The 15,052-nt window shown below is 32.7% G+C and overlaps 1 protein-coding gene across 1 annotated transcript in view; it reads left to right on the top strand.

Annotated features, from left to right (window-relative positions):
* Positions 1-15,052, top strand: part of Erbb4 (erb-b2 receptor tyrosine kinase 4) — a 1,004,487-nt gene that overhangs the window by 699,416 nt on the left and 290,019 nt on the right. The window contains exons 6-7 of the mRNA XM_051190418.1: positions 11,444-11,562; positions 14,189-14,330. Of these exons, the coding sequence (XP_051046375.1) occupies positions 11,444-11,562; positions 14,189-14,330 (261 nt within the window). The remainder of the gene's footprint in view (positions 1-11,443; positions 11,563-14,188; positions 14,331-15,052) is intronic.

Below are 15,052 nucleotides of genomic sequence, written 5' to 3'. Positions count from 1 at the left end.
TGGAATGTGCTTTTTCTGTAGATGAGATTATGCCATGAAATTTGAAAAATGAATTTCAAGTCTTATGTCCTTTTGGGTTACTTTTGGTTTTGTTACTTATGCTTGCTTAACTTGTATTTACTACTTTGGAAGCAAGATAGAATGTTCAAGGATTCATACTTAACGAAAATTATTCTGTAGTAAGAGAATCAAAGTCTTCCCCTTGGTTTTATATATCTATGCATTTACTTAAACTACATATTATGTATTACATAAATAATCACAATAGTGAAAATTTGTACAGCAAATAAATCACACCCTTTATTATAATGTGGTGTTTTATGATCTTTAACATTTTTAAACTTATACACACCAAAAAATTAGTAACAGACACTGTGCTCTGTTGGATTTTGTGACCCACTGTAATCCTAATTTGAAAAAGTCATATCCAGTGTCTGTAATATAGTGAATTAATTAGAAGAATTAATTAATTAATTTTCAGTACAGCAGGCATACATGGACCAAGCAGACCCGAATGAGATTAAAATTTTAGGAAGTAGGATAGATTAGAAAAAAAAAAACCTGCTACATTTTGAAGGCATGCTTTATAATATCTTCAAGCATACATTAGTAATGTGGTTCTTAAAGTCAATTAACCGTCAATACATTGTTGATATTGATGGAATGTAGATTTACATATTATCCCCCATTAGGTCCCTACCCTTCTCTATAAATTTTGCAAGTTGAAATCACTTATATGTAAGATGCCATGGAATTACATATGTATATTTGTGGGAACATTTTTGGGACTCTTGTTTATAAGCTTCAGCAGCAAATGTGAAGAGATTTGAGGTGATACCTTATTTTTTATTATAATCACTCACAATGTTGTTAATTAATGTGGGCTGATAATTTGTTACAATAAACTGGTTTTCAGAAATGAAATTAGAAGCATATGAGAGTATTTTAGCTACACAGTATATTGCATTTAAAATAGTTTCTAGAACAGTCTTCTTCAATATTCCAAGTCCTGTTGGTCCTCACCTTTGAACACCTTTTCTTTCTGTTTCTAAACTAACAAATGAAGGTATATAGGAGTCGTAAAAGTATCTTAAAGACCTACTTTGATAATAACTCACTACATGACTTGGGATAACTTAGTTAAATATTTTTAAATGTCAATGTCTTCATCTGTGACACTGGGGTAATTAACTTGCTCTATTAAATACATAGGTTACATCATTATAGGTTTTATATTTCTTTAAAACTATTTAACTGATACCCAGGGGCTCACAGAAAAAAGTAATAATGTCAGTGTGGCCACATGTCCCCTTCTTGCAATTTTATAAAAAGTGATTAATAATAATCAGTGTGGTATTTATATGATGTGTATTTCCACATATATGTATATACAAAAGCACAAGCAAATGCTGTAATATTATTTATTTTGATTTACAAGAATTTACAATATCATTTCTAATTTTCTGTCATTCGGTATTTTTTCACTTTATACTTCATGCTTTATGTCATATTTCAGTTACAAAAAGAGCAAACTGTCACTTTTCTTGTTCTATAATAGTTTTGTGAGTCATGTTTGTGCTACTGTTTATTTAGCAGTTATGGCTTAGTGGATGTTGAAATTACATTGGTGACAATTATAACTCATAAAAAGTTCAAAATATGTAATTATTTACAAACACACACCATCCTATAAGTTTATTTCTCTAGACAGAATTGTGTAGTCACCTATCTTTAAATACATAGATTTTATAAATGGAAACAAACTGCCCTTCAGAAGTCATACAATGATTTTTGAACTCACTGATAGTTTGTGCCTTGTTCAGGGTTTTACTGTTATCAAAAGAAAAGTTTCCTAGTACACCAACAAAAGATCCTGTCTCTCTAGAGAGGTCTAGCTGTTCTCATTGCTTTTGTCCATAAGCACATATATTTATTTGGATTACCTTTTCCACCAACAATGATAAATTGTCCTTAGTTTCTCCATTACTTACTTGTTGTGAACTTCTTTCTTTAACACCAAGGCACTCTTTGATACTTTGCATCACAATTTAAGAACTAATTCAGATATGTATCAAATGGCATAAAATTCTTCATCTCTTCTGATACTTTGAAAACAGAAGTAGAAAAAGAAAAGGTGATAGTGTATGCTATTTTGGTTGGTTTGTTTTTACATCAAGTCAGGATACACATATTTGTGATATACCAAAAATCAAAATAACTTCAGAATGTTCCACACAGCTTTGTTTTCTTTTGAGCTCTTTAACTTGACTTGGGAGTGTATCTTAAGGTGGCAAGGAACAGAAGATACTGCTTCACTTAATAGGATGCAGCTCCATGCCTGGCACTATGGCTTGCTTGGTGACAAATTCATGAAGATGCAACCTTTAATCGAAAGTGAAGTGATATTTTTGATAAACACCCTATCAGGAGAGATGGTCTCTTTGGTAAAATGCAACCCTTGTAAGAATAAGAACTCAAGTTTGAGCCCCAGAAAACTACAGGAAGACCCTGGTGCTACAGTACATACACTCTATTTCTGGGTATGTGGAGATGGGATGATTTAGAAAAGTTTAGGGTTTCATAGCTTTCTGGTCTAGTTGAATTATTGAGTTTGGGTTCAATCAAAGAATCTGTCACAAAACGCAAGATGGACAGCAACAGAGGAAGATTCCTCTGATATATATGTGCCCTGGAACCTGTATACAAATGCACATTCATGCACACACACACACACACACACACACACACACACACACACACACACACACAAGCTCATGCATACGTACCACAAATGCATGAATACATACAAACACACAATAATCCACTATCATTTTTATGCAATTTTACTCTCCTCCTTTACATACTGAAATCTCTTGTCTATAGTCTTGTGAGGGACATGTAAAATAATTCATACTCATTGCTAGGAATTTCTTATAATTATTATAATATAATAATATTTTCTTTGATTCCCAACTCACAAACTTTGTAGATGTTAATAGTCTCCTAATGAGGGAGAATTTCCCTTGTGGCAAAGAGGGTATCTTAAATTCTTTCAATGAATCACTAAGTATGTCTTTATAAAATAGGTTAAACAGACCTCATTAAGTAAATTAATAAATCAGGTAATGATGAAGAATAGACTCGACAAGATCCCATTCCTCTGTTATACAACTAACAATATTATCATGTCACAGCCCATGGGTCACCAGAGATTAGACTGCGACAAAGGTCAACCTTGATGAGTACCTGCAGAAATCTGAGCATGATGTTATTAACTGACTCAGAATGCCAATATCAGCGAAGCCTGTGCAGCAATAGACCATGTTTTTCAGCTGAAATCTGGCATTATTGCATTTAGGGTTAATCTGTTATATTACATATAGGTGCATATAGTACATGACACAGATAGTTTGCTCATTAACTGTATTTACATTTTTTACACTATTTGGTCATATTTGATTGGAAGGCCAATCATAACCATTGAGAAAGCCTAGACAAACATTTCATAATTATAACCTGAGATACATAATTATTTGAATTTTTAGGTCACCTCATATAGCTTTCTTCCCCATGTTAGTACTTATGTTGTTAATAAGATAATTGGAAAATACTTAAAGCACATAATTCTGTGTCCAAATCAAAATACAGGCTTTCTTTATTTCTTCCTCTGTTGGCAACAATTTAAAGTTTCATTTGTGTATGATGCAAAAAGAAAAAAAGCATTTCAGGTTAAGTCTCACCTCTATTTGTGCCTTCCCAACCTAATAAATTATTTACACCACAGGAAAATTTTATAGAATCTGTTTAAAATTTTGAACTCTAATTTTCTTTTAAACAAATAAATTCCTGGTACATTATTATTCCATAAACAAATAAAACCCCTACATCATTGCTTCAGAATGTGGGTGCTTGGGGAGAGAAGGACTGTTTCTTAATTTAAAATTTTCCTAACTAATTCGAAAAGTCTGCCTGATGGAGGGTACTCTGATAAGCCCACCCAGTCTCAATGAGAGGATAAAAAGCAGTAGATCCCTGTGTTTCTTTCCCAGAATCTGTTTTTTCATACATTTTAATATGATTATTGAGTGTGCCATTGTTGGCAGGTCTTGGAGTGTTATTAGTTTTACTTTAAAAATGATTGCAAATGGTATTTTAAATGATAGAAAACCATACAACCCAAAGTCTAACTTTTTAGGCACAATTTGCTTTTCATAGTAGTACATAGTGAGCCTTTGAGGAAGGGGCAAATTTCTAGGATTCCATCAATCCCTTGGAAATGTTCTTCTTAAAATGCTGTCAACATCCCCTTTCAGAAACTCATTCCATTTTTTTTATTCAGTGTAATAGCTGATAAATTCTTTTGTAAATTCTTCCTCCTGTCTAACAAAGATTTGCTTTGTTTAATTCACTTTTTTTCCTTTCAATGGAAGGTTTTAAGAATTTAATTGAAAACATTGATATTTCTACTGTATTTCAATCTATTCAATGGATTTGGTGTATTTGTGGGTTTCTTTTTAGATTTATTTTGTGGTTGGGTGGTTTACCTACATGTATACCTGCATACCACATAAATGCAGTATCCTCACAGGCTGTTGGTTTGCCTGAAACAGAAGTTACAAATGGTTATAAGCCACTGTGTGGATGCTGGGAACTGAACCAGGGACTCGAAGATCAGCTAGTGTTCCTGATCATTGAGTCATCTCTCCAGTTACTGGACATGATATGTCCTATGGACATGATTTTTGGAAAATTTGTTATTAAAAATACAAAAGCTACAAGGATCAAAGTGGTATGTGTTGTTGAGTGTTAACTGAAAATTTAATGAAAGAAGGGAACAAGGCTCTGGTGATGGCCCTCTTTGTTGTTAATTTGCTCTTCAGAAAGATTAAGGGATGATTCTATATCCAATCTAGGATATTTTCTACACAAAGCTTTAGGTACTTGCTTATAAACTTTTGTTTATTTAAATTCCCAGTTAGTGTTAAATGCCTTTACAGAGCAGATAGGAAATTATTGTGAAAGGACATTAAGGTTCTATAAAAGAGTAATTAATATGTCAATTAATCAAATCTTATATATGACTTAGAGATGTTTTCAGGTTTTTACTAAATAGAATTATGTCTCTCAATTTTAAGCATCAGAATGGAAGAACCTATTAAACCTCTTAAGATTTCGAGAACATTGCCAATCATTTTAATCACATTGGAATTACATGATTCACAGATTATTTTAAATGTTATATATCCTGCTGTTAAAAATGACATTATGGGTCAATCGATGATGACACTGTTTGCAAGCTTGTGAAAAATGAACATTGAACCACACTGAATTAAAAAAAATCATTGTTGTTATGATTGCTATATTAGAATTAGAATTCCTGTTAGATGTCTATACCCAGTTCATGGAGACTACACATAGAAAGCAAAGACAGTATGAAAGAATTGAAGAGAGGAAAAATAGAGGGAAAGAATTAAGGAAGAAGAGGAACAGGAAGAGGGGGAGGGACACATGAAATAAAGGAAGGAAGTCGTCAAAAGTGCTACCTAAATTCAACCTTAATTATTTTATGTTATAAATAGATTTTCTTTTGTCATTATAATTATTATTTTTGGTGCTGTTCAGAAAAGGAAAAATGTAAATATTTGGTCTTTAAATTTCTGTCACTTTCAAATAAAGTAAATTTATTCTAAGGCAACAATTTCATCATAATATTATCAATGTATTTAGAATAGTAATTCAATTTTTGTTTTCATTAGGAAGATACTGATAAGAGTAAATCTGCTTATAGACAGGCTAATTGATGGACGTGGTTTTCTCTCAACTGTTTTCCCCTCCATCAAGCATTTAGTTATTTAAAATTGCATATCGTGTTCTCATGGAATGTGTTCTTGAATGAATCCTCACCCCCAGTTTCTAGCTACTATGCTTCATACAAAAAGTAATTTAACTTCCAAGATTTTACCCTTTAATTACATTTAATGGCATGCCAATATAGCAAAAGGTAGTTAAATCTCCTCCCAAGTATTTTAGAGGACCCATCAAAGGAAATCATAGTGAATACTAAATATAAAACGGAAATCTAGTGAAATATATGAATAAAAGTGGAAGTTAATGAAAGTAAAGCAATAAGTTAATGTACCTGTAAGGCTGAGATATTGATTTCAGACATTGATTATTTTGTGTGACTCCATCATTACAACAGTGAGTAAGGTTTGCCAACTCATCAATATTAAGTAAATAATGTTTATTAATCAACAAATATTAAATAAATGTATTCTATAATGGTCTTCATTCCATCTTGTATCAGCTTTGACATGTCCAAGAGAAGCCCATGAAACAATGGAAAGAATCATCTGTGCCAGATCATTGTTTAGAAATCATACTTAAGTTCTTTGTTCCTTCCTTTTCTTCAAACAAACACTGTTAGGGTATGTTTCATGATTCCTAAATTTTCATTGGCAATTAAGTGATGCGAAGCTCTTGATAACAAAAAGTGTTAGTTTTCATGTTGAAGGCTACATAAAAATCAGATGTAGTCTTTTTAAAACAGAAAGTTGCCTTCCTTCCTCATTATTATAATTTCTGGAATAAAAAATATCCTTTATTCTGCTTGGAGAAAACCAACAGGGTTTCAAGTACAGCTGCTACTAATAGGAAAATAGTAGCGTAAATTTGTAGTTAGAGATAACTCAATAAAGTACCTTGATTTCTACCAGATTGTCCACCATCATTTAAAATTACATGTGTCAATTTTTATACTGCTCTACATTATCCTTAATTTGTCGCTGTGTTGTTATGTAATCAGGTGCCTGCTATTAGGTTTGGGAATGTTCCATTATTGCTTCAATCTACATGAACTGAAGTATATCCTTGCTGAATCCATTGTTTGTGACTCAGCTCCTTGTCACAGTAATGGCTCCTTTCATTTTCTTCAGACATTACATGTTCGATCTCCATGCATGTATGCTTGTTTATGCTGTTGCAGAGAGGTTGATAATTTTTGATAGAATGGAAAACTTCATGTTGTCTACAGTAATGAGACTATCCTTCAGATTCATCACACACTTGGACATCTTGGCTCCTACTCATTTGCCAACACTTTGGGCTGTGCTCACTGTCTGCTTATCCCCAAAAGAGCATTAGGGAAAACAATTGTCTTCGCAGCAATGCTTTTGAGACATCTGTTACAGTGGCGACCACAATGGCATCCTTGGCACACAATCTTGTAGGAAGATAAATGACTTAAGTGATTATACTTCAAGCCTTTGTGGATTTTGTTTTCTCACTTGACACATGAGTGACACCTGTTCCAAATTCTACACCCTATTCACCTCTGCTTTGGCTAAGAATAGAGCACCATGCTTTCTTTCTTTTTCTTTTTTCTTTTTAGTCCATAGCCTCTGAAGCATTTGTGTTTTGTTTCCGTTTCTGATGACTCATTGCCTCATCTTGAAACTTTTGTTCTCCTGCTGAATTCCTCATTACATGGTTGACTCTATTCCTGAAGTTTGTGCTCAGTGGTTCTCTGTTGCTTCTCCTTCAGCCGGGCTTATTCCTTCTCCATCTTCTCAGTGGACGTTTCACAGGCTTCTTTTACCTCTTATCTTTCTCTTTCACCATCAGCTCATGCTTCATTTGCATTCCCTGCAACATTTTTGCTTTAGCCTGCACTGCTCTAACTTTCGGATGTTGCTCTTCTATCTTCTGTTTCATTTCTGGTCTGTCTGCAGAATTGCATCAATCACATCCTCCTTATGGATGCCAAAAGTTTCTGCAGTTCTCTGCCTGAACCCTGATCCCGGGTTCATCTCAGTAAGTTTTTTGTCTCCTCCTGTATCTCCTGCATAAAAAAAGGACTGTACCCTCCCAACCCCTCCCCCACCCCCCCACACATGCATTAGAATAAATTCCCATCTTCATATCTTTTAGAAGATCCACAGTATCTGAAGCAGAGCCAAGCCATGATCTGAGGATTCTGAATGTAGATCGGTTTTTGTAGAATTCCTCTTCCTATGTTTCAAAAATTGGTCTCTAATTCTACTTGGAACACTTGATCAATACATTTGAAGGAATTTTCAATGAAGATCTTATTTTCAATGAAGATCTTGATTTTTTTCCCCACTGGTCCTGTGCAAATTCAGCAGCTCCTGGAGGGTTTCCCAACATTGGGGCAGATTTATTTATTTATTTTATTTTTTTTTATTTTTGGTAAGGATTTAGGTTTGGAAAAAAATTTAGAATGATATTTCTTTATATTTCCCTATGGAATCGAATATAAGTTATCTGGAAAATATGCACTGGAATGTCCTGGAAAATATGAGATATTTGACCATAATATGTAAGATACTGTGACTTTGTAAATTTTAAGCTTTATTCATTATAGATAATGAAATAATTTAAAACAAATGTTTAAGTTTCATAGAGTAATCATTGCTATGATGATTACAAAATTTAGCATGTCATTTTCACATGTAAATTCTGATGCCAATGAGAGTAAGGACCTTAAAGTGACTATTTAATAATATTTAAATTCTCAGTAATTTTATGGTTTTAATGTTTTCTCCATTAATTCCCCCATTTTTCAGGGAAGACCAAAGACACATTGAAGTATTTTGTATATAACCATGAATCAAGGCAGTTGTAAATAAAATTAACCTTTGGATATATTTGTCTAGACTTAAATACCATGTTGCTTATAGGACATGTGTTGTTCTGGGCTTGTGTTGCTAATTTGGAGCTGAACAAGGCTTGTTACCTAGAAACAAAGTATCAGGGATGCTCTTTGATGACATTTATTTGAAAAGAAGTGTTTTGTTTATTTAACAAATGTACAATATTTTAATTAGTTACTTTCAGTCCATTGAAAGAGTTTTATGGTAAACATATATTTAGATACATTCTTTATAAAACTATTCACTGAATAGATTTTGCATTATGTAGTATTAATTGCTAATTTGTACATATAATTGGAGTAATGTTCAGTTAATATTAGAATCCTGTAAGTTGATAATAATGAAAAGTTAGAGGTTAAACTAATTTAGTAGCATACATTTATAACATATATTATGTATACTTATGTACTATATAAATTTAAAAATGTATGAATATCAATTACAGTTCTAGATACTATAATTAACCACAAACTAAGAAATATAACAAATTAATAGAAAGTATATTAGATGATGTTAGATGATACAACAAAATATGTAATCAAGGAGAAAATGTTTAAACAAAGTAAGAAGAAATCAATAAAGACAAACAGAGGGACAAGGAAGGGGAGAAAGAAAAGGAAAATCTTTAGAAATCAGATATTTAGGAAAGATTAAATATAGGTATTTTCTAGGAGAAATGAGCCTCAATCAAACACTTCAAGGAATACAGGTCTTGGAGTTTTATGTCAGAATACATCTATCAATCCCTACCACTGCCAAGAAAAACAAAGTTTATAAATTTATAACAAAAACATGCTATTTGAGCTGGGCATGGTGACACATGTTTTATTCCCAGCATGTTTTATTCCTTCTTCTGGTGGCAGAAGAAGGCAGATTTCTGAGAGTTCGAGGCCAGCCCTGACTACAAAAAAAAAGTTCCAGAATACGTAGGTTTATTACTCAGAGGCACACTGTCTTAAAAATGAGACAAAACGAAGAGCAACAGCAACAACAACAATAAAAGGTGTATGTTTTCCAAAATAAAGTAACAGATAAGCTAAGCTCTGTTTCAGCTTAAATTCTATTTGAAACTTATATTTAATTTAATATAGAGAATTGTGATTATGTTCAATATGAGGCTTCATATTTCAATATTCTATATCATCTAATAAGGATCATCATCATATGACATAGAAACAAATCCAAGTAAAGTTATTGTATCAGAAAACAACCAGACTCAGAATTTAAGATTTTTATTAATCTAATAAGTGTTGATGGTAATTCTTGTTCTTTAATAATTGCCACAAGAGATATTTTTAGCTTCCTACATAATTTTATCTTTCCAAGAAGTGTGTTAAGAGCCTAGAAGACACTTTATTTAGATTGTGTCAATTTCTGACATCTAACTCAATAAAGGTGTTGTGATGGGAGATGTCATTATGTATATATGTTTCTCGTACTAGTTAATGAATAAAGCACTGTTGGCCAATAGGAAAGGAAAATAGGAGGGACTAGGAGACAAGGAGGAAAGAGAAAGTAGGAAGGAGGAGTTAAGATGGAGAGTCAGGAGAAGGCAGAACCGCCAGCTGCCACTCGCTGGTAAGACCACGTGGAAATACATAGAAATGGGTTAATAATTAAGATAGAGCTAGCCGATAAGAAACTAGTAATGGGCCAACAGAATTATATTTAATACAGAGTCTCAGTGTGTTAATTGTGGCTGGCGTGGCAGCGGAACAAGACCAGCGGCGGCTAGAGAAAAAAACCATACTCCTTACAGTGTTGAGTACTGTTGTGTACCAAGTACTAAATATTGTACCTATTACAGAAAATAACTACTTCGGTGATTTAGAAAAAGTCAAAAAAAAAAAAAAAAAAAAAAACTCACCATTTGGTCAGGAGGAATGAGCTAACCCAGACAACAATTCAAATTTGCATAAAATTCAATTAGCATTATGTAATGCATTCACTCACACTAAGCACTTTATACTCTACTCTGTCTCTGGTTTGTCTCCTATCCTGTTAGACAAGTAATCAGTCTGGTCCTGTCATTGACATGATAACATGAGATATAGATTTTGAAATGAGCCTAGGCTTCAGAGACCTGAACTGTTGTATGAACTGTATCTTCCTTTTCAGAAATAAGAGTAATGGAGAAGTTCAGTTTGGAGAGATGCCTAGTAAAGGTTCACAATAGGATCGCTCAGCAGAGATGACAGGAACACTTTAAGGCAGATGAATTTCTTATGAAAACACAATTAAAATCAATCCACAGGGAGCAGTGCACTTGTTTTAAAAATATGGGACTCCAGAGGGTATACAAACTTCCATAAATGTGTGGAGGTTTTTTTACTTTTTGCTAAGGATTGTTATAATACATTGTTAAAGTGGTAGCAAATATTTTATATTTTGAATCAACACTGAATCAAGCAATAACTTCTTTTTTTAAAAAAAAGAAATCATCTATTCAGAACAACACTGAGGACTAATTGGAAGCAAAGATAAGAAGCCTTCTAGAATGTTGTGTAAAACTTTATAGGTATGCATAAACGAGCATAGAGAACTATTTGCTGAAGTCAAAATAATGTTATATATAAATAAATATGTATATATACATATCAATGAAGCTTTTGTACAGAAACTTGCTTCTAATAGCATGCTTAATTCATTAAATGTTTTCTGAATTTGTCAATATTAGATGGAATAAATTGTTGTTCCAGAACACATGTTTTGTTGTTACATAGATTTTTGGTGGATACCTTTGATTGAGGCTGTATCTCTGTCTTCTACAGTGACAAGAACTGTGTGTGCTGAACAATGTGATGGCAGGTGCTATGGACCCTATGTTAGTGACTGCTGCCATCGTGAATGTGCTGGAGGCTGCTCTGGACCAAAGGACACTGACTGCTTTGTATGTTTGGGATCTTTCTCTCTCTCTCTCTCTCTCTCCCTCTCCCTGCCCTCCTCTCTTTCCTCATGGCTGAGTCAGACTCACACTGAATATTTATCACTGGATTATATTAAGATTAAGTTTGGTCATTATATTATTATAAAAAGCATTCTACCATTGAGTTGACTATTGATTAAATAGAATTAATTTGTACCAGTTAGATCAATTCTGCCTGTCTGATATGATTTATATGTGACATGAATGTATTGAAGAAAATGAATGAGAACACTCTGGGATGTCTTTTAGAAACTGAGAACATCATTTCCACATATTCAATGCTTACTACTTTGTATTGTTGTATTATCGAGTCCCATGAGTGAGGACAGCTTGCTTCCTGAATTCAGGGTTCAAGGTTATATCAAAAAAGTCTATGCATTTCCAATTTTCCCTGTTAACAAACTAATATTGTTATGTTTTAAAATAAAAAATGCAAATGTAAGCCTATTTATATGATAAGCTAATATTTTTGAAAAGGATATTTTTATTTCAATAAAACGAACATATCTTAGTTGGAAAATTTTGAATTACATTTAATATTGTATCCTTGATATGTTTTTATCATTTGAAATATATATGTACATATAAACATATATATATATATATATATATATATATATATATATATATGCTTTATAACTGATAATTTACTCAGGCTCATAAACCAGAATACCATTTTAATCTAAAATAATAAACAATACACTGTTTTATTTTTAAAGAGAATACAACTAAATTTTCTGCTTCTCAAAAACCTACCAAACACATGTTAGAAATGTATTTTGTTCCACCAAACATATATTAAAATTGAATTTTTTTGAAACTGAGACTTCATCCAATAAGCAAAATATAAACTAGAGCACTAAGGCTGTACATCTAGTTATTGCATGGATTTTAAAAAACTGAATTTTTTTTTAACTTGAGTCTATAGCACAACAAAATTAAGTCTAGTAAAACTGAATTCAAACAAAGAATAAAGGAGTTCATACATTTAAAACATTGAAGGACAAGCCTTGGCAGCTGAACGGAGAGCCCTTTCTTATCTGTCATCAGCATGGACATGAGAGCTCCAAGCTTGATTCTGAAGACACAGCACACTGCAGGTGTTCCAGTAATGATTCCAAAGCCAGCACAGTGGGAAACAGTAGGAAAACCTCTCCCTGTAGGATGTGGCACTGTGCCCTTTCCCTTGTATTATTGTGATAAGCAGTACCAGGTGCTCTTGAGAGCTTTCGTTTCATTACTATATTGGAATGGTCCAGTGATTCTACTTTGGCTGTTAATGCAGAATGTTTATGAATGCCAAACTGAGGCTTTGGTATAAGTTAGTTACACCGTGCTTGTGTGCTAACTGGAAGGTAAATTTGATCCTCTGCCTTATATCCCATTGTTCCAAAGCAGTCTATGTACACTGCATATCAGTGCAGAAAGTGTTAGTAACTCAATTACAAGAACACATGTTGTTTCTTGGTCATAAATTAAAACTTACTGAGTTTTCTAGATTGCTTTTTAATAGATTCTTTCTATAAAGCATCACCTTTGTGACTAATGTATCATCAGTGAGTCTCTTGCTGATTATGTTCCTTGTAGGCCATCATCAGAGAGTTGTCATATTGTGATGAAGTGTTTGCTAAAACAACAATTGATGAAGAAAATGTTGTGAGGAAACAGAATAAATTAATTCTTATTAATAACCACATGACAATTTATAATGGAATGTAAATCAGAACTTTGGTTCATGTTAGCTCTTTCACAAGGCCTTGAATATTCATAGGAAAGCTTCATTTCATAATTAAAAGAGTTAGATTGTCCATACATTTGTTAGTCACATGTTTACATGTGTTTTCTTGTGATATCAAAAACACAACTCTCAGGTAGGAAATTCTTTTTCAGTTCTCAAGAGAATTTGAAAATAGTAATGAAAACACATCTGAAGAAAACTATGTTAGCAAAAATCAAATGCCTTTTGAACATAATGCCCACTGTAAATGATGTGCTTTTATGAAAAATTACATCATTTTTTATTTAATCACAGACTAAGGAGATCTCACTAGTTCTTCATATTTTACCCTTATAACCATTATACTTGGTCAGTGTCTTGCCCCAGCTTCTTATTGAGTCCTGGTAAATAAATGACCATCATTATATTTCCCACTATAGAATGAGGATACTTGAAATTGACACACATGAGGCAGGAAGTTTCTAGTCATCTCCAAATTCTTATCTACAGAACTGGAGACTTAAACTGACTATAAAGATTAAGTATAAATGCATTTAATTGGTGTGAATTCAATCTGTCAAATTCTTCCAAATTCAACATTATAAACCAATTCACAGTTTAAAACCATATTGATATACACTACTCTATGTGACGGCTAGTAATTAGAGATGTTACTATTTACTGACACAAAAGAAGGTGAGAAATTGATGAAAACTTAATGTCACAATGACTCTAAAATGATAAATTTGGTCAGAGTTTATAAAATTGGATTATAATAAAAAAAATGGGATACCTTTCACTAAACCATGATAGCAGTGATTTATTGACAAGTATATAGTAAAGTTACTTATAAATGTATTTGCTATGTTGCAGGCCTGCATGAACTTCAATGACAGTGGAGCTTGTGTTACACAATGTCCTCAGACATTCGTCTACAACCCAACCACATTTCAACTGGAACACAACTTCAATGCAAAGTACACATATGGAGCATTCTGCGTTAAAAAATGCCCACGTAAGTAACACATAAAGACACATCAAATAGTTAAAGCACTACTTGAAAAATGGGAGGTTTCATGTATGATCGTTTTTATTTGAAATTAAATATTAAAAATGGTAAATCATTTTACATTGGCTGCGGGTTTTACCTTTATATTTCACAAAAGAAGAAAGTAAGGACCAACATATTTAAGTGATTAATCTGGAATCATATGAGGTTGTGCCAGACTTGAGGTTAGAGTGGCTCACTGATTTCTAAACACCTGGCATTTTCTCTATGCCTTGGTTTTCAACACGTGGAGCTGTGTCTTCGAAGAGATCATTGTTGACAGGAATCTGCATGAAAACAAGGTCAGATAGTGGTAGAGTAGAATTTATGCCTATATTCATTGCCGATTGAATATTTTTGCTAGAATATATGCCAGAATAATTGGATATGAAGATTGTTAAGTGAAACTTAGCAAAATGATAACAAGTGCTAATGATTGAAGAAAGACATCACTACCTCAATCACATACTGAATATCATACATGATCATATATATATATATATGTATGTATATACATGTATATGTATATACAATTTGTTGCTTTTACTGACAAATGGGACTTTTGACTATTGGAAAGTATAATTAAGTATTTTAAAAATTAATAACTACATTTACTTACATATTCATATATGTGTAGGCTTTACAATCTATAGGATATAAATATAACAGCTGGAATATATTCTTTTGAC

Source organism: Phodopus roborovskii, unplaced genomic scaffold, assembly GCF_943737965.1.
Source record: "Phodopus roborovskii unplaced genomic scaffold, PHOROB, whole genome shotgun sequence".
NCBI classification, from domain to species: Eukaryota; Metazoa; Chordata; class Mammalia; order Rodentia; family Cricetidae; genus Phodopus; species Phodopus roborovskii.
The sequence above is the reverse complement of the archived record's forward strand: the minus strand, read 5'-3'. Positions and strand labels throughout refer to the sequence as shown.